This window comes from Trachemys scripta, chromosome 4 (assembly GCF_013100865.1).
Source record: "Trachemys scripta elegans isolate TJP31775 chromosome 4, CAS_Tse_1.0, whole genome shotgun sequence".
Classification (NCBI taxonomy): Eukaryota; Metazoa; Chordata; order Testudines; family Emydidae; genus Trachemys; species Trachemys scripta.
In genome coordinates, this window is record NC_048301.1 from 3,418,845 (window position 1) to 3,436,611 (window position 17,767).

Below are 17,767 nucleotides of genomic sequence, written 5' to 3' on the forward strand. Positions count from 1 at the left end.
TTAAATCTGAATGTTAGCTTATGGAAGAACAAGGAAAACTGCAGTTTGCCTGGTTGCAATTAGTTTGACAGAAACTCAGAATAAATTAAGTACATCCAGGACACCTTATTTTATGTTCTTATAAATGGCTTTTTAAACAACTTTGTCTAACATTATTGCACTTTCAAGAATAATAGTATGTGGATTTTAAGAGTGAGGGGAAACATACATTGGATTATGATGTTAAAATCGGGACGGGGGGGTGGGAAGAATCCCAGAAGCAGAAAAATGTACCAAGTATCAGAATTGCAAGCATAAGTACAAATATTAGAACAGAATGCAAGATAAACGTGATTCCTTGCTTAACACAGAAAGAAACATTTAGTAAAACATACTCTAGTAACCTAAATTAATATTTATTCAGTTATTTATTTTAAATAAATGGTCATCACATAACCTCAATGTTTTATTCATCCACCCAAAGCTTAACTAAATTTAGGGCCATCACTGAAGTACCAGAAGAACCGACCTTCAGGATTTAGCCTTTACAAAGGATACGTGCATAGTATAAATAACCATGCCCAGTGCTTTTTATTCAATGTGATATTTTTTAAAGGCAAAACTTGTCTAAAGAAGCCGAGATGCATTCTTCATCCAGTCCAGAGTTAGAAACTTTGTGAAAACAGGAATATTGAACTAGATCAATTGAAAAAATTTAGAGTATGTTGTGTTATTACTGACATTTTTATAGGCACAAATTAATCAAGCAGATAGAAACAAATACACTAGAGAACAATCAAAACAAATCATGCTTTATACATACTGCACTAGATTGGTAACAGCCTTGTGGTAAATCCTACATTTAGCACCATTTTGATACCTGAACACTCTGTAAAAGCAATCACACATTCTTAAAAAAATAAAAGTTACAAGGAAATATGAACACAAGTCTGCTAGGACCAAGGATGGGATGGACACCTCTTTCTAAATATTTACACCTACACTGTGAACTCTGCTGTGCTACTTAAGAAAACCAAGACATTGTTGATGAATTAATCATTTAAAATTTTCTTTGTATTATGATTACAAGCACACTGCAGACCAGGTAAGTAATTTCATCTAGCATTAGTCCGTCCACAACAAAAATATAGGGGAAGGTTAAAACGAGTCAGTTGATTGCTATTTGTTTTAATAGGTTCAAAAATATAATAAAAGGCATTAAACTTACCTTGCAAATGTATTAATTTAGTCACCCATGATAATATCCCCAGCCCAAAACACATTAAGCAGGTAACAAAGGAGAGAGTGTACATGCAACATACTATGGCATTTATTATTTACAAACCTTGAGATTCAGAAACAAGGCAGCCCTTTAGTTACTATTCATAAAAAAGATTGTGAAGCACTGGCATTTTCTCAATATGAAGACACAGCCAGACAACTATTAACAAACAGTCCAGTCATACAACATACTCAAGTATCTCTCATCCCTAGCACAGTAAACTGCATGTGTCATAGTAGGAAGAGGTAAAAGTTCTAAAAAGTGAAAGGATACACTAGGTTTTCTAATCCTATCCCAGGTATCCTAATGTTAAGATAACCATTTCATGCCAGTAACAGGATGCAGTCCATACCCCAGATTGGCAACAAGATTCCATTTGTTTTGTTTAATTAACAATAACCAAAGCCAATTATTTGGGGGGGGGGGGGGAATCCAACTCTGTCAATCAAATATTCACCCCACTCCTCCAACTCCAGAAAATGCAGCTTATGGTCTCCATGAATTGGGCATCTTTTCAAGCAGAAAAAGTTCCATCTTCACATTAGGTCCATGAGTTCACACTGTTCATCAAAGTGCAGTCAAACCAAAATTGCATCGACAGTACATCATACCAGCAGAGTCCAGCCATGTATCTGAGATAGGGTCATATTTCTGTACGGTGTTCAGATAGGATGATCCTGAGTGACCTCCGACTACATAAAGGTAGTTATCAATTACAGCTGCACCAACTCCTATTAAAGGGGAAAAGATGCAAAATTCATTAATTTCTGCTAAATTATATTTTTATTTTTAACCATCTAAAATGGTGTTTTTAAAAAAGGCTGCATGTAGGTGAAAAATCTGTGCCCTTTCAGATCCGTGTCTCCTTTCCTGAATCACCCTGCACCCTCCCTCAACAAAACACTGACCTCCTTTTCCCAGTCAGAACGGGAGGAAGGGATATGCACTACTGAAACGCCTGTCCACAACCAGCTATTTAGGGTAGTTCTACTCCCATTTTTACCCTCGTTCATAAAGATATTAAAAAATGACATTTTCTACCTATCAGTATTAGTTATTGTTTTTATAATTCTTGGTCAAGATTCTGCCATCCTTTGTTTGAAATGTATTTGAGTCCCCAGATAGTCCCCACTGACTTCAAATGGTCTACTTCTGAATAAGATACTTCTCAATGTGAGCAAAGGTAGTAGAATTGGGCTTTTTATAATAATTAGATTAGGAAAATAAATGCTCTTGTAATGTATTCACACAAAACAAAGATAAATCCAATATTTAGTCATACTTTCACATGACATTACATTGTTTCAGTGATCTTTAATCTACTCAGGGAAAAGACACAACAGTCTGAAGGCCAAGTCCTGTATCCTTCTATCAAGTCAACTGGCAATTTTGTCTCTAAGGACACCAGGAAAACCTCTTGACATTCTCAGCATTTTACACATTCCTACCTGTTCTGGGTTCCTTCATAGGTCTACACACCGTCCACTGATTTTGATGTGGGTCATATCTCTCAATGCTTGACAAGTGAGACACCCCATTGTGTCCGCCCACTACAAAAATGAAGCCCAGCATGACAGCAACACCAAAGTTTATCCTTTTGTCTGCCATTGAAGCTACTGTCTCCCATGAGTCTTTACTTGGATCATAACGTTCCATGCTGCAGATACAAATAAACAACTTGTAAGGCTTGGGTTTAATCACATTTGTTTGCACTGAGTTTTATACCACAAGAGACTTATCTGCATTCATCAGGGATTCTTAGCTTGCTTCTGTCTACTAAAAAGTTTGCTCCATTATGTAAGGCAACGAGAAAAAATGTTTAGTGTAATGGAAAAATTCTGCAGTCTAACTACTTTTCAACAAAGCTGGCACAAAGAAGCTCTGAAGCCAACATACTCAACAACAGAAGGATCAGCCCCTCTTAGGATCCTTGAGCAACGTAGAATTGGCATAACTGAAGATTCAGCCCACAATATTGCCAAAAACAGTTTAAAAATATCCCCTCATAGCCAAACAATATAGTTCTGCCTGTACTCTGAGGTTATCAGATTATAGTCATAACCACAGAATACATTTTGACATGAAACAAGACAGAGTGCGGGGCTGAGGGTTCTTGTGAAGGACAAGTGCCACTATAATTCAAGTAACAACCACCAATAACAGGTAATCTGAACATTTCACAACTCTGCAATGGAATTTAACCAAGAAGTCTTTCAAGCTCAAGATTTTCCCATCTTGCCCCAACACCAACTGAGACTGGACGGGAGTGAGGATGGAAATGGGAAAGGAGTATTCGTCAAGAATGGCAACACCCCAGTCACTGAACAGTAATGAAGGATGGGACATATCCTCACTTCAGGGTAAATTTGAAAGTAACATGCAGCCCCACAAAACATACCTCTCCAGCACTGGAGCTGTAGAGAAGACAGAATGGTTACTACAGACACAGGAATGTAGCCATCCCTTACCAGATGTACAGTGCCCATGACATAGGGAGGGGAAGGGGGGGGGAGAGAGAGAGAGAGGAACAGGGAACCAGAAGTAGCAATGCACAGAAGGCAAGGAGCTTATTTAAACATCGGCCGGCTTACTCTATCGCCCAGGGCTTGTATGAGCCTGCTGACCATGTCATAAACAGGGTCCATAAATTGGGAAAACAAAGCCACTCAATAAAAAGGGAACTTTAAAAAAGGGAATCTAGAAATACCGGTCACAATTTCAGTAACTCCATAACTGTGAGTGATACTGGCAATTCCTTTGTGACAAAGGAAGAGCTGTTCAAGCTACGAATGCATGAGAAGAGTAAGATTATCATAACCGTTTAATGTTGAGGTCTGTTTTTAGTGTTTTTTTCCTTAAAATTTACATTGGTTTAATACTTAAATAAGTATACTTCACATTAGTCCAGCGATGAATGTAATAGTCCACCCCCTCCGGCAACATTTAACAGAACTCACCTCTAAGAGACCTATGCAGTCTCATTCGTTCATCAACTGAGCAGCACCTCCTTTGTCACAAACTAGGGGTCTGATCCTTTTGCCATTTAATTCAGTGCCAAGAACTTCAACAGCAGCAGAACCAAATGCCAGGTCAGCAATGTCCAACTAGTCTATTTATATATATTACATTCAATAATTTTAAAGATTGGTAGTTCGCAAATGGCCAGATTCTCCATCCTTTCGCTGATTATCCTGCTGTTTTAAGTGAGTCTTCTTTTGCCAGCTTGCCTTTTGAAGAGAGACGCCTAGCTGTTCTGCTGCCATTGTTAATGAGGGAAAGTTTGTGTGAGCTGCATCCTATGGCCCTAATCCTGCAGCCAGATCATAGATTTCACAAAATTTAAGACCAAAAGGGACCATTAGATCAGAGTCTTGACCTTCTACATAACACAAACCATTAAATTTCACCCAGACACCCCTAAATTGAGCCCAATGGTGTTAGTCCAAAGGAGATTAAACTGTCATGTGCCACAGGCAGGGAACAGGGACACTGAGGTGTCAACAATACAGCAACAATACCGTTGCAATGGCTGGGAACTGATTAGATGCCCAGCAGCAGGTGATCCCTGCTCCATGCTGTCGAGGAAGGTAAAAACCCCCAAGGTCCCTGGCAACATAACCTGGGGTAAAATTTATTCTTGATCCCAAATCTGGTGATCAGTTAGACCCTGAGCATCTGAGTAAGACACGCCAGGCATCTAGAAAAGATTATTTGTATCACATTAGAGCACTGATCCACCAAATCTGCTGTCCGGCCTCCAACTGACCAATCTGATACTTCAGAGGAAGGTAAAACAAACCAACACACATCTGGTCATTGTGCATCAGGAAAAAAAAAATCCTTCCTGACCCTGCAGGTGACTGGCTAAAGCATGAAATTTGATTATAGTTAGCGTGTTAACACTGAGCTACTGGTGTTATGAGCATGGTGAGGGCAATGCAGGCAATCCTGTTCTTGCCATGGCCCGGGAAAAAAGGGAATGTACAGGGGGATTCATGGCCAGAAGGGATCATGGACCAAGATCCATGTGGTGAGAAGCTGGCAACTGAATGGAGCACTGCTGACTTCAATGGAACTCCTTATGGGTGTAAGGTTCCACCCATGGCGATCTGAATGCAGGACTAGGGCCTGTGATTGTGTTTGGTTTTGTGCTCATCCCCTTGTACTGGAACTTTATTGTTAAACTAGTCTAAAGCCCCAGTTCAGCAAGATACTTAAGTACGAGTCTAACTTTTAGCCCATGTGCAATCCCACGGAAGTTTCAATTTAATTATGGACTTGAGTACCTTAGTGAACTGGCCCTTTAGAATCTGCTTTTTTCATACTTTGGGTAAATACCTAATGTCTGAAAGATGCACCATGAATAAATATTTGGGAACACCACCATTCTGGAACTTCAGCTGGAAGATGGTCAACGTGTATGTTTTTGCAGATACAGACTAACACGGCTGCTACTCTGAAACTTAAGAATTTAAGATTACGGCCAGGAGAATTAGAGAGGACCTGGAATTATATATATGATTGGGATTCCAGGTCCTCTCTAAGGGCTTGTCTATACTTACCGTGTTGGTTCGGCGGCAGGCAATCGAACTTCTGGGTTCGATTTATCGCGTCTAGTCTGGACGCGATAAATCGAACTCAGAAGTGCTCCCCGTCGACTCTGGTAATCCTGCTCGCCGCGAGGAGTACGCGGAGTCGACGGGGGAGCCTGCCTGCCGGGTCTGGACGGCGGTAAGTTCGAACTAAGGTACGTCGACTTCAGCTACGTTATTCACGTAGCTGAAGTTGCGTACCTTAGTTCGATTTGGGGGTTTAGTGTAGACCAAGCCTAATTCTCCTGGCCGTAATCTTAAATTCTTAAAACATACACGTTGACCATCTTCCAGCTGAAGTTCCAGAATGGTAGTGTTCCCAAATATTTATTCATGGTGCATATTATATATATATATATATATAAAAAACATTTACATCTTCATATTGTTAGCATCAGAATTTTTAAAGCATTTATATTTTTCTCTTAAGATTTGTATAAAAAAAGAGCTGCGCTCTTAGCTAGAACACTTCAGTTGTACATTGAGAAAAGATTCCCCAAATGAATTCTCATGTTGATGCAGCAGAACAAGAAATAATGAGGTCCACCGTGGATTACCACTGATCTTGCTTAGAAACTTTTACAAATGGCTGCTGATCACAAGGTAAATATTATCCCTGGTTTTCCAAGTTCATATTATTTTGATCCTGCAGACCTCAAGAGTACATACCTGTTCATATGGGCAGGACCATAACCACCAATGGCATATATCATTCCATCCAAGACAGCAGCAGCAAAACAACTTCTTGTTTTACTCATTGGGGCCACTGGTTGCCATTCCTTAACCTTTGGAATATATTTCTCTACTGATTGTAAATAAGATTGCCCATCATAGCCACCTAAGGCATACAGTTCTCCTGCTAGAACCACTACTCCAAGAGTACTTCGGCTCTCATTCATTCTTTCAAGAGATGTCCAGGTATTTGTATCAGGATCCCAGCATTCCACTGAACTTTCATGTTTTCGGTAATTGATGCCTTGACACATGTGGGTTGCAATCCCTCCTACAACATATATTTTCTGGTCCAGGACACATATTCCAAATTCATAGCGGGGAATGCTAAGAGGCGCCAGACCTATCCAGGAGTCTTTCTGGGGAAAATACATCTCAACACTGGAGAGGAAATAGAGAAATTGGATTAGGTGAACAGACTTTACTCTCTGAAACTTTGCTAAGTCCCACCAAGCAGTACTTATTTGTTAAGACTGAAATGTATGTTCCATACCCATGTACCTTCGGTGGCTTTAATGAGAGTTGGATCAGGCCTCAAGTGATCCAGATCCAAGACTACTGAGTATTTCACACTCACTGATTAACGTGTGTGAGAGAGTTATTCAGTGAGGTAGCTCTTCCTCTATATATACACAAGTAGGAAGAGAAAATTCCCCGAAAGTCACCATGAAATATATCATCACTGTACGGTCACCAAGACCAGAAATCTGCTGGCAATTGGTATTAAAGCTGCCATGGGAAATCCAGCTTCAGCAGTCTCTGGGCCAGCTTCAGACCCCAAATGAGACTCCAGTGATCACAGCTGGATTTTTTCCAGACCTTTATTTCTTTCACAGTTACAGAATCCAGCAACCTCAATCTTCACAGAAAGGTTCAAGGCAGAGACTGATAAAAATGAAACAACAAATATTACAGCTCTGCTGTCCTGCAGGAGAAGGCATTCCATGCTGCAGAGTGGTGTGGCCCAATTTCAACTAGCTGCTAGTGGAGTAGATATCTGCATTTGCTCTTCCCCCAGCTACCTTTCAGCTTGAATTTATTAGAAAAGTTAAAACAAATAGATAAATAAACAAATAGTTCTTTATGTCCAGATGGATTGTTTAAACTCAAGAACTTCAGTTTAGTCAATTACAGTAGGGGAGAGGAGAAGTTCCCTATTCCACTGCATTTGCTAAAGGCTTGAGAACAGCAGAAAGCAATGGATTTCTGACAAAAATATTGGGAAGGGATAGTCTACAATCAGTACTTCACTGTGGGAATTTGCAGAGGAGCAGCTCCAGAGAGAATATCAGAAAAGCACACTATTTGATTTAATAGAAAGCCACTGAAACTCTCAATTAAAATATCTCCATTCCTTAAATCTGAGGAACTGACAATTTCCCACCCGATTGTCTTCTGTACCAATAGTGGTTTTCAATTATCACTTTGCTTCAGGAAAGCTATGTTTTCAGATCAAATTTGGGAAAGTTAAGAAATTCAGTTGTATCTATAGTAAATCATATGTAGATTTACAGAGATATATACATAGCAACAAAAATAGTTACCTCAAAAATTAAAAACTTCAAATGACATGCTAAAATTTTCTTTAAGTCATGTATGTAATTGTATAAGTTTGGTTTCAAGTTATTTAACAGGATACTAACTGAGCCTTTCTACTCTAAGAGATGGTTTGAATTGTGAAAGATATTACAACCCCATCCAGTAACTTTAAGTGCCATTGTATTAAATTTATAAATGGTTCATGTATAATTGCATTCTACTCCATGGGGGAGGGTTACGAAAGCTCATACAGAAAATAAAAACAGTGGGGGGTGATTAAGGCCAGTCACTAAGACTAAACAACTCTAGAGAGGTTTGCATATGCTGGTTGAAGCTGGGTTTTCCAAAAAGACAAGACAAAGATGGGGCTTTTGGTATAAAAGGATGACCTTAAACAGACACACAGGGCCTGCTCTCTGATCCAGCAAATGGACAGGACCTCCTGACCAAGGGCCCCAATCCTTGAGGAAGGGCTGGAAAGACTTTGACCTACTAGAGATCCCAAAAGACTGATGAGTAATCTCTGGTAAGATTTTAGCATTCATATCAGAATTTTGGTTGTTTTTGTGTTTTCTCTGTAATGCTTTTACCTTAAGAATACACATGTTTTGCCCAAAGCGAGCTGTGCAGTAACTGGCAACGCACTGTTCATAACGCTGAGAGACAAAGCAAAGCACAGGACCAGCCTCTGGGCAGATTGGCTTGCTGGGATATCACAGTGTGGGCAGGGGGCTGTGCAGCCTTAAAACCCCAGTCAGGAATGAGAGTGACATGGGTCTCCACCAAAGACAGGTGACGGTTGGGAGCTGGAAACCGTATGTGGGTATCCTCAAGGGACCATGGAGGGGGAATACAGGTGCAGTTACCAAGAAACTGTGACATGAATACTCTATCATACAACAGTATAATAAGGCTTAATGTTTAGTGTTAAAGGTATACTATGAACCACAAAACAAAACATCACATTAGTCTGAAAATGTTATAAGCAACACCCAAGAATACTAGAACTGGAAAACACCCGAAAAGAAGTCACGTTTCTCTCTCTCTCTCTTTTTTTAAGACAGTTTGCTTTGGGCATCTGACAGAATGCTGAGAGATGTATATCGAATATGACCATTGGGGTCTATTCATAAAGAAGGACCTTCTGCAAGCTCTCAATTACCCTGTTTCTAAAAAGGTGAGAAATTACATTAGTCTCCCTCCTCAGGTAAGGATATGAGCCCTTGCTCCAAAAAAAGGGCTGTGTAGCATACATAATTAAATCATTTACAAGTGAGACTAGCACATCTGGCTTCTCCTAGGCCAGGGGTTCGGGACCCCTCAGAGGGTCGCAAGGTTATTACATGGGGGGCCATGAGCCTCCACCCCAAACCTTGCTTTGCCGCCAGCATTTATAATGCTGTTAAATATATTAAAAAGTGTGTTTAATGTATAAGGGGGGTCGCACTCAGAGGCTTGCTGTGTGAAAGCAGTCACCAGTACAAGAGTCTGAGAACCCCTGTCCTGGGCCATAGAGGTGACAGAGGCTGTTGCTATTAGTGTTGCATAATCTCCCCCTCCCTCTTCCAAGCATTCGCTCTCATCCAATTCTAGCGCTGTGCTTTGGAGCATGTTCAGTGCAGACAGAATGTTCTATTGTGTAACAACATGCGTCTAGTAAGCTATACTGGGTATATGTAAATTACCAGATTCAGAGGCTAACATGGATCCTAAATCTTGTTGGATTTTCATGGGGACAGCAAAAGGCACATTTCTGGCCCCAGGATCACCCCACTGCCGAATTTCAAGTTCTTGTTCCAAACATTTGAGGCACTACAGCTCTTAAATTATCCAACCATTTATCTGAATTTGGCAGACCTAGTCCCCCCCACTGCCCATCTTATTCTTAGAAACAGAACTGTTTTTGCTAATGCACACAAAGTTCGGAAAATTTCAGACTAAATGGTTTTAAGCAATTGAAAACAGAGGATTATAAGAGAAAGTATAAAGCAACTTTAACTAAAGGTGTAGCTATACTACTTACAATCAAGGATTCAAAGCACTAAAATGTAACTTACAAAGTTATACCATCTCAAACATCATTTGAAAAATAAGAGGGTTAGTCTCAATTATACATTCTGGTTAAGTACAAGGTCTGTTTTATCCCACCAATAAGGTTTTGTGGGGTGCACATCTATGACACCTAAACTACATTTTTACTATTTGGCAGTCTAGACTGGTGACTGGGGAGAGTAACAAAAATCATATACACAGTAAAAACCTGAAAGGGTACCAAGGCAAAAACGGAGTGAAAATACCTGTACTGTGAACAAATTTCATATTTAAATACATGCAACCCAAACTATCTACTAAGGCTTTGCAATATTTTACATTGTAGAAAAGTTCTCAGCACAAATAAGGAACACGTATCAAGGAAGATCATATATAAAAATAAAGAGCATAATATGCTCATCAATATTCCTCTGACGTTTTTTAAATTTGATTTTTAGTCATTTGGGTGCTCATGAAAGGAGCTGATACACTGACAATGTCAAGACTGAAGCCCTTTAATTACAAATTAAACAGTTACAACCCAAAGACTGTCTCAACCCGGACTTGGAGGGACACATTAATGCATGGCTTGTTAACACCACTTAGTTTCACCAATACTCCTTACCTTTCCAAACAAGCAAATAATCCAGCTTTTCCTCCTACAGCACAAAGTACTTTAGGAGCACAACGGGGTCGTGTCGTCAACACAGTCTGATGGGAAAGTCTATGTTCAGGCATAAAGTGGTATTTCAGGGCTTCATTCAGTAGATGTTTACAAGTATGGTCATCACGAATAAGATGGTTTGCTTCATACAACCTAGTAAGAAACTTAACACTCAGCAGTGGCAACCGGACACAGTGTAGCAGCTGTGCTAAGTACTTCTGTCGCTCCTGCACATCGTACTTGATCCAAGACTCCAGTGCATAAAAAACTGTCTCTTCCGTGACAACATTCAAACAGTCATTTGAAACAATTTCATCTAATTCAGCATGTGTAAGCTCAAAAAATTCTTCAGTCTGACAAACGTCTTCAAAATTCTGACAAATGTATTTGTTAGCAGCCAAGTAGAGGTCATGGCAGCCATACGTCTCTGCGAAACGAGAAATCCCAATGCAATTGCCAGGATCTAGCTGGCTTTCAAGAAATGTGCAACATTCCTTTAGCACAAGTTTGATCTGAAGAAGATTTGCAGCTGGAAGAAGTGACTCTACGGTGTCCTGCGAGATGAATACAGTCCCTGTGTATGCGTATTCCACTATAGCCTGCAGCGCTGCCTCGTCAATGCACTGGAACTCTACCTCGGAGTTCTCTTTCTCTGAAAGATTTCCAGTGAACATGGCTTTGAAATATGGGCTGATGCTAGCAAGTACCACTTTGTGCGCATGGATCTTGACATCGCCAACTCTAAGGATAATGTCACACAGCTCGTGATGTTGGCGAAGGAGGTTCAAGCCCTGCAAAAGCTGTTCAGAATGTAAGTGGGTTAAGTTGGCAAGCATGTAGGTTGGAGACGACTGGTCCATCTGTGACAAACAAAATTTTAAATATGTTATTCAGTGTTTTATTTTAAAGAGTTTCATTATCCATTTTACTTAGGCCTCTTAAATCATTAAACAGACAACATTTTAAAAAAATCAAATTTATTTGTCATCATTCATGCTGTTATTTTAATTTTGCATTATGCTCCAATTGGACAAATAAAACAAATGTTTTGCTTTCTGATTTTCACAAACTAGCAAAGTGCTTTTCTTATGCACATTAATTTAAAGTCAAAGGTATTCTTATTATATTTTTTAAAAAGTCTTTCCTTTACAGAACTTGTATTTTGGGCCTTACCTACCTAATAGTGTGTTTAAACTGGGACTTTGCATCAAATATACCCTCAACACAACCACAGTGGTGGAATAAAAACAATTAAGAGACCATGTTCATTTTGGACAGAGCTTTGAAGTTCATAAACTTATCAAAGTAACATGAGCTGCAGATCACTGCCCTTTTCTGCAGGTTGATGCACGAATGCCCTCATTTGAAGAAATCTGTCTAATATCCATTTGAATGCTTCAAAGTCAATGAGCTGTACTGAGAATTCTCTTTAGTGAATACAGTGGAACCTCTGAGTTACGAACACCTCGGTAATGGAGGTTGTTCGTAACTCTGAAATGTTCATATATTTGAAGAAAACGTTATGGTTGTTCTTTCAAAAGTTTACAACTGAACACTGACTTAATATAGCTTTGAAACTTTACTATGCAGAAGAAAAATGCTGCTCTCTCTTTATTTTTCAGTAGTTTACGTTTAACACAATACTAAACTGTATTTGCTTTTTTTTTTTTTTTGGTTGGTCTCTGCTGCTGCCTGATTGTGTACTTCTGGTTCCAAATGAGGTGTGTGGTTGACTGGTCAGTTCATAGCTCTGGTGTCCGTAACTCTGAGGTTCTACTGTGTTAAGCAAACCTTGTGAAGAGGAAACAATTACTACACATGTCCTTGGAGGACAGCCGGTGCCATGCACTCTTCAAAATTTAATATTCTGCAAGGAGGTTCAATATCTTCCTCCTCCTTTCACAGGAGCCCTGGGGAGGATTCATTATTTAATATTTAGAAAGTGCTTTGAAAAGTTCTCAAACATTACTAAATTAAATTATTGTAGTTTTAGAAAAGAATGGGAGTGCTCATTTCAGATTCTCTTATTTCAAAATCATTTCTAACAAACAATTATAAGGGGCCATTCTGCCTACAAAACTATTTTTCTTATTGTGACAGACTGACAATATCTTGAACAAACCTTATGGAATTAAGATAAACTTTACTGAATTAAATTAAAACTTACTGAATTAGGGTTAATACCTCTGAGGTACCGTGTATTAAAAATGCAATTGTGTGTTATGGTGGCATTGTACATAACTTCTCTAGAAGGGAGAGGAGCTGCTAATGTACTTCCTGTTATCAACCCCTTGAAGCCACTGCCTTGGAGAGGCTCACATATACTTAGTTCAGATTGGATTCTCCGGGGACCAAAGGCCAAAGAAACGGGTTTTGAATAATTAGCCTAATTTTAAACTGGCTCATGGGCTTTCTTCCTGAACCAACAAATGGATGAGACCCTGGTCTACAAAGGACCTCAATCCTTAGAGTAGTGTTGAAAGGACTGTAACCACAAGAATTTGTAACCACAAGGAATCCCCTTGGGTGGGAGGTTGGACTGCTCCTGCCAGAATCCATCTTAGGGTGATGTCTGGTAAGCTTATTAGCATGTGTGTAGGTTCTTTTATTGTTTGTAATATGTTTTCTTAGTAGTGCTTTTTGCCTTAAGAATAAAGAAGGCTTGCATAGGAAGTTCTTTGTGGTACTTTATAACTGTAGCAAATATACCTGTGTTAACCGTCTCTGAAGAGGAAGTAAGCAGGTGTCCATCAGCAGCCAGTCTGTGCTGGGGATAACACGGTGTAGGCAGGGAACCGCTCAGCCTGGCAAAACCCTGGTCAGAAGGCAAAGAGAGACACGTTTCCACCCAGAAAGGCAATGGCTGGGGAGCTGGAAGCCTGAGAGTGGGTGCCCAGGTTCAACTATTGAGGGGAAATACAGCTGCAATTGCACTGAACTGTGGCACTTATTATTATTCATTAAATAAATATAACACCCCTAGCCTCTATCTTGAGTATAATTCCGTTTGTTGTTTTTATAGTTATTGGTTCATAAACCACAGAAGTAACTCTTTTGTTTACTATTTTATTGCAGCCAGAATTATTAAATTTGTGGTTGGGAAAAAGAGTCAGGCTGCTAAAAACTGAGGCAATGGAATTTCCTTCTCAGATAACGATTAGACAGATTCTACCCTTTTAGGCTACATCCAGATGTGCTTTACCAGTACAGGAATACTAGCACAATATACCAGCAAAGTGCTCCCGGTGAGGATGCAACTATACAAGCTTTGTACCAGTATAATAAAACCATTCCCTACAAATGAAAGAAACTGGTAAAAGTGCACATATCCTGGCACAGCTGCATGCACGCTAAGGGCTTCTGGTTGCACAAGCTACGTCAGTCAGGAATTGCACCTCTTTGCACCCCTGACCAATACAGCTCTACGGGCAGAAATCTGTAGTGCAGACCTGGCACTACACTCTGAAAGCCCACTGAAATCAATGGGTTTTGAGGCAAAATTTGGCCAAATAATGTTAAAGTCTGATTTTGCCATCATTATCCACTTATTCATGCACAGTTGCTCCCAGCATCAGCCACAGGGATTATGCACAGAGGAAAGAACAGACTTCTAAACCTAGATACTGCGCATAAAAAATTATGATAAATCAACTGGAAGGAAACAACATTTTAAATTGTAAACTTTTCAAGCATTCCATTGTGTCTCCGTTGTTATACTACACATTTTCACCTCTTCCTTGTTCAGCTTGTTTAAATACAATGGCAGAGACTACAACTGACAGATCCACTCTTGTTCATGACCCCAGATGAAATACATATGAACATTGTGCCCATCAGATTTCTGAATTTTAAATAAACCAGCTTTTCATCTGTTAAACTGACTACAACGTTTCATCATTTTGCTTCTTGTCAACTGGTACTAAAATGTAAGGACTTGTGGTCACTGGCAAGTTTCTCTTCACCACTTTTATAACTCCCTGACACCTAATTTGCAAAGCAGAGCATCAGTTAAGTACTAAGTCTGGAGGGAGACAATTATCTGACCATGTTTAAATATAGAACATAGAGTTGCTAGCAAAGAGGTAAAGAATTACAATCAAAGTAAAAACAATTTTTTGTAGGAAAACACACAAGTTTACCCCTTTCCTATTATAATCTTGTATCAGGTTTTTAAGAAAACCCTTCAGCACAATTCTCTGAAAACAAGATTGTGACAATTGGTCACTGAATTTGCAGTATTCACAAGCTTAGTGATGCAATCTAGCAGCTAAATCCCCTGCTTTTTTTCTTTTTATTTCCTTTATTTAAGTGTATTTGTTTACAGAGATTATTTTTCTTTGCCTCACTTCCTAATTTTACTCTAGGAGTATGCAGAATCCAACAGACACATGAAACTAACAACATCCTCAAAGACGACTGCTAGAGAACCAGAATCATTAGTGTGATATGGAATAAGTCCCAGATCCTGCAAAAACTTGTACACGTAACTTGGCGTGTGAGCAGTCCCACAGAATTAAATGTGACTACTCACATTTGTGTTTACCACACATAACAAAACCTGTGATCGTCAAATAAACAACAGTGCACAGAATCTGTAGATCTTTACTTAGTTTGCTAGCCATGAAGTTAGAACAAGGTACATTCACTAGTCAGAGAAATGTGTCTATTCAAATAACTTGCACTTAGCAAAGCGTGGTACTGTTCCTATAAAACATTTAGATGAACTGTTGAGTCCTAGTCCCTTCTAATGACAAAAATTAAAACTGAAGTACAATAAATACCAATAGGATTATTGTTAGGAATGTCATAATTATCTTGGAAAAGTTATATTAAATTTGCTTGACCTATAAATTATTCTCTTTTCACAAACAATATTATGTAATGACTCCCAATTATCTACATGGTATTTTCTTTACATGGGAATAATAGGAAGTAAGGGCTCAAGTGCTTATTCCAGGTCAAGGGAGCTTTGAAATGCCTGCCCCAAATCCTCATTTGTACCATAAAACCCTAGAATCACAGCACATGACCATCTAGGCTTTCTCTTGTCTAGTAGAGGCTTGTTCCCGATGGCACATTCAAGAGCTTCACCAAGTTTAATTTTAAATTTCTCAAGCAACCACAGTGCAGTACATCGTACACACGCACACCTTGTGAGTCAAATTACAATGAAAAAATGCCATCCCCAACATTGTGTAGCATAAAACCTTCTTGTTTGTGCTTCTTAATTTTATTCTAACTCTGATATACACCATAATATAGAAAAGGGAATATGCAACAAATAAACCACCATTTCAGACAGAATTTACAGCTGAAGAAATTAACAGCAAATTGCCTCTTATTTAACTCCCACCAGAGGCACAACTTTGGAAAATATGCTAGAAGGACACACGTGGTCTCGGTACCACTACAATACAAGTAATATCTCTATATTGACAATCTCCTCAAACTATTGATTAGTTGAAACCTAACAGGCCTGTTCCATTTCTAGATTCTACCAACAAATCACAGGACACTAAAGACAGAACTACCTTTGTCCCCTTCAGACTGGATTAGGGGACTTAGGGGTATTCTTAAAGACAACTCTGAAGATTCAGTGATAACAGAAGGCCTACCTGCTTGGTGAAGTGGCATGATGTTAGCATAGTGTACTTGTTTTGCCAGCTCTACATTGCTTCCCCAAAGGTATAATGCAAAATCCCGGGATTTGGTCTAAAAAGCCTCACTGGCAACGTGGCAATTTCCCAATGGAACATTTTCCCACCAGCAGAGTCTGCCAGGTGCCTGGCCCCAGAACTGGGGGTCCCAGCCTGGCAGGCTGCCGGGAGGCTGGGCGAGCCTCGGAAACATTTCAAGAAAGCCAAAGGGAAGCACCGTTGTGACTTTTCTGAGGGAAGTTTCGGCATTTCCACTCTGCAGGGAATTTCGTTTATTTTGGCATTTTGTGGGGGATCCGGGCTCTACCTGTGGTTGAGCATCTGGCTACCCGGACAGGTTGCCGTCTAGTGTCTTCGGGGGAGCCGAGGAGGGTCTGCAAAGCCCAGGACTGGCCCGGGGCGCGCTCGGTGGGGGGGGCCACCGGGGGGCGCTGTTCGCCGCACACGGGGCTCGGTTGCGGGCGGGGCTCTCCCTCCCCGCCCCGGGGGCCGTTCCGCCGCAGGCTCGACTCACCTGAGTCATGAGGGCGGCAGAGGCCGGGACAAGAGCAAAGCCCGCGGCGGCAGCAGTAGGCCCCGTCGCCTCCTGTCAGACACCAACACACCGAGGCCTTGCGTCACTTCCGGGCACCCAAACCCGCGGCTCCGGAGCGTTGCCTTCCCAACGGCCACTTCGGTACAGCCGCCATCTTGTGGGTCACATGACACTACCCCCCCCACCCCCGGGAGGAAGAGTTACGCCTCACCCTCAAGCTCCCGGAGACTACAACTCCCATAGTGCTCTGCGCTGCCCTTCCCAGCAACACGCGGCGTCGAGACGTAGCTTGGGAAAGTCACGTGACGCCCTCCCCTTGCGGGCGGCCATTTTGACTCGCGCTCTGGGGAGGAGGAGAAGCAGCATTGGTTCAGTCCACTCCGCCCACTCCCCTTCGGCCGCGCTTGGTTGAGGCCGCGCAGGCGCAGGGCGGCCCCTGGAGACCGCGATGTTTTCCTCTCAGGCCGGTTCCAGCCGCTGCCCGGGGACGCCGCCGCCGCCGCTCCATGGCCGCGGCCCTCGCGCTTCCCCCGCAGGCGGGCAGCATGGAGGCCAGTGAGCGCGGGGCCGGCGGGGACACGCGCGCGCCCAAGGGCCGCGGCTCGTCGGCGGAGCGGGAGCGGGAGCAGGAGGCCGCCCTGCTGCAGCAGCTGCTCCGGCGGGGCCCCGAGCCCGGCCCGGCCCTGCCCGCGCTGTCGGGGCCCGGCGGCCAGGAGGGGCCGGGCTCGGGGCCGGGGCCGGGGCCGGGGCCGGGCT

The 17,767-nt window shown here is 41.4% G+C and overlaps 1 protein-coding gene across 2 annotated transcripts; it reads right to left on the bottom strand.

Annotated features, from left to right (window-relative positions):
• Positions 1-1,680: 1,680 nt before the first annotated feature.
• On the bottom strand, positions 1,681-17,153 carry KLHL28 (kelch like family member 28). Of its 2 annotated transcripts, none has more exons than XM_034768696.1 (6): positions 16,991-17,153; positions 13,529-13,634; positions 10,781-11,679; positions 6,523-6,966; positions 2,710-2,918; positions 1,681-1,992 (listed from the first exon to the last, which is right to left on the bottom strand). In XM_034768696.1, the coding sequence occupies exons 2-6, from the start codon at positions 13,568-13,570 to the stop codon at positions 1,829-1,831; spliced, it is 1,758 nt and encodes a 585-aa protein (XP_034624587.1). In that variant the 5' UTR covers positions 13,571-13,634; positions 16,991-17,153; the 3' UTR covers positions 1,681-1,828. The 2 variants fall into 2 exon arrangements, with proteins under 2 accessions (XP_034624587.1, XP_034624588.1); XM_034768697.1 differs by lacking the exon at positions 16,991-17,153 and adding an exon at positions 16,784-16,804.
• Between the last annotated feature and the right edge of the window lie 614 nt (positions 17,154-17,767).

Coding starts and splice junctions, on each gene's coding strand:
- KLHL28 (XM_034768696.1), bottom strand. CDS start 13,570: ATGGACACCTGCTTACTTCCTCTTCAGAGACGGTTAACACAG. Junction 11,680..13,528: donor TTCAGAGACGGTTAACACAG/GTATATTTGCTA, acceptor TGTTTGTCACAG/ATGGACCAGTCGTCTCCAAC. Junction 6,967..10,780: donor TTATTTGCTTGTTTGGAAAG/GTAAGGAGTATT, acceptor TTTCCTCTCCAG/TGTTGAGATGTATTTTCCCC.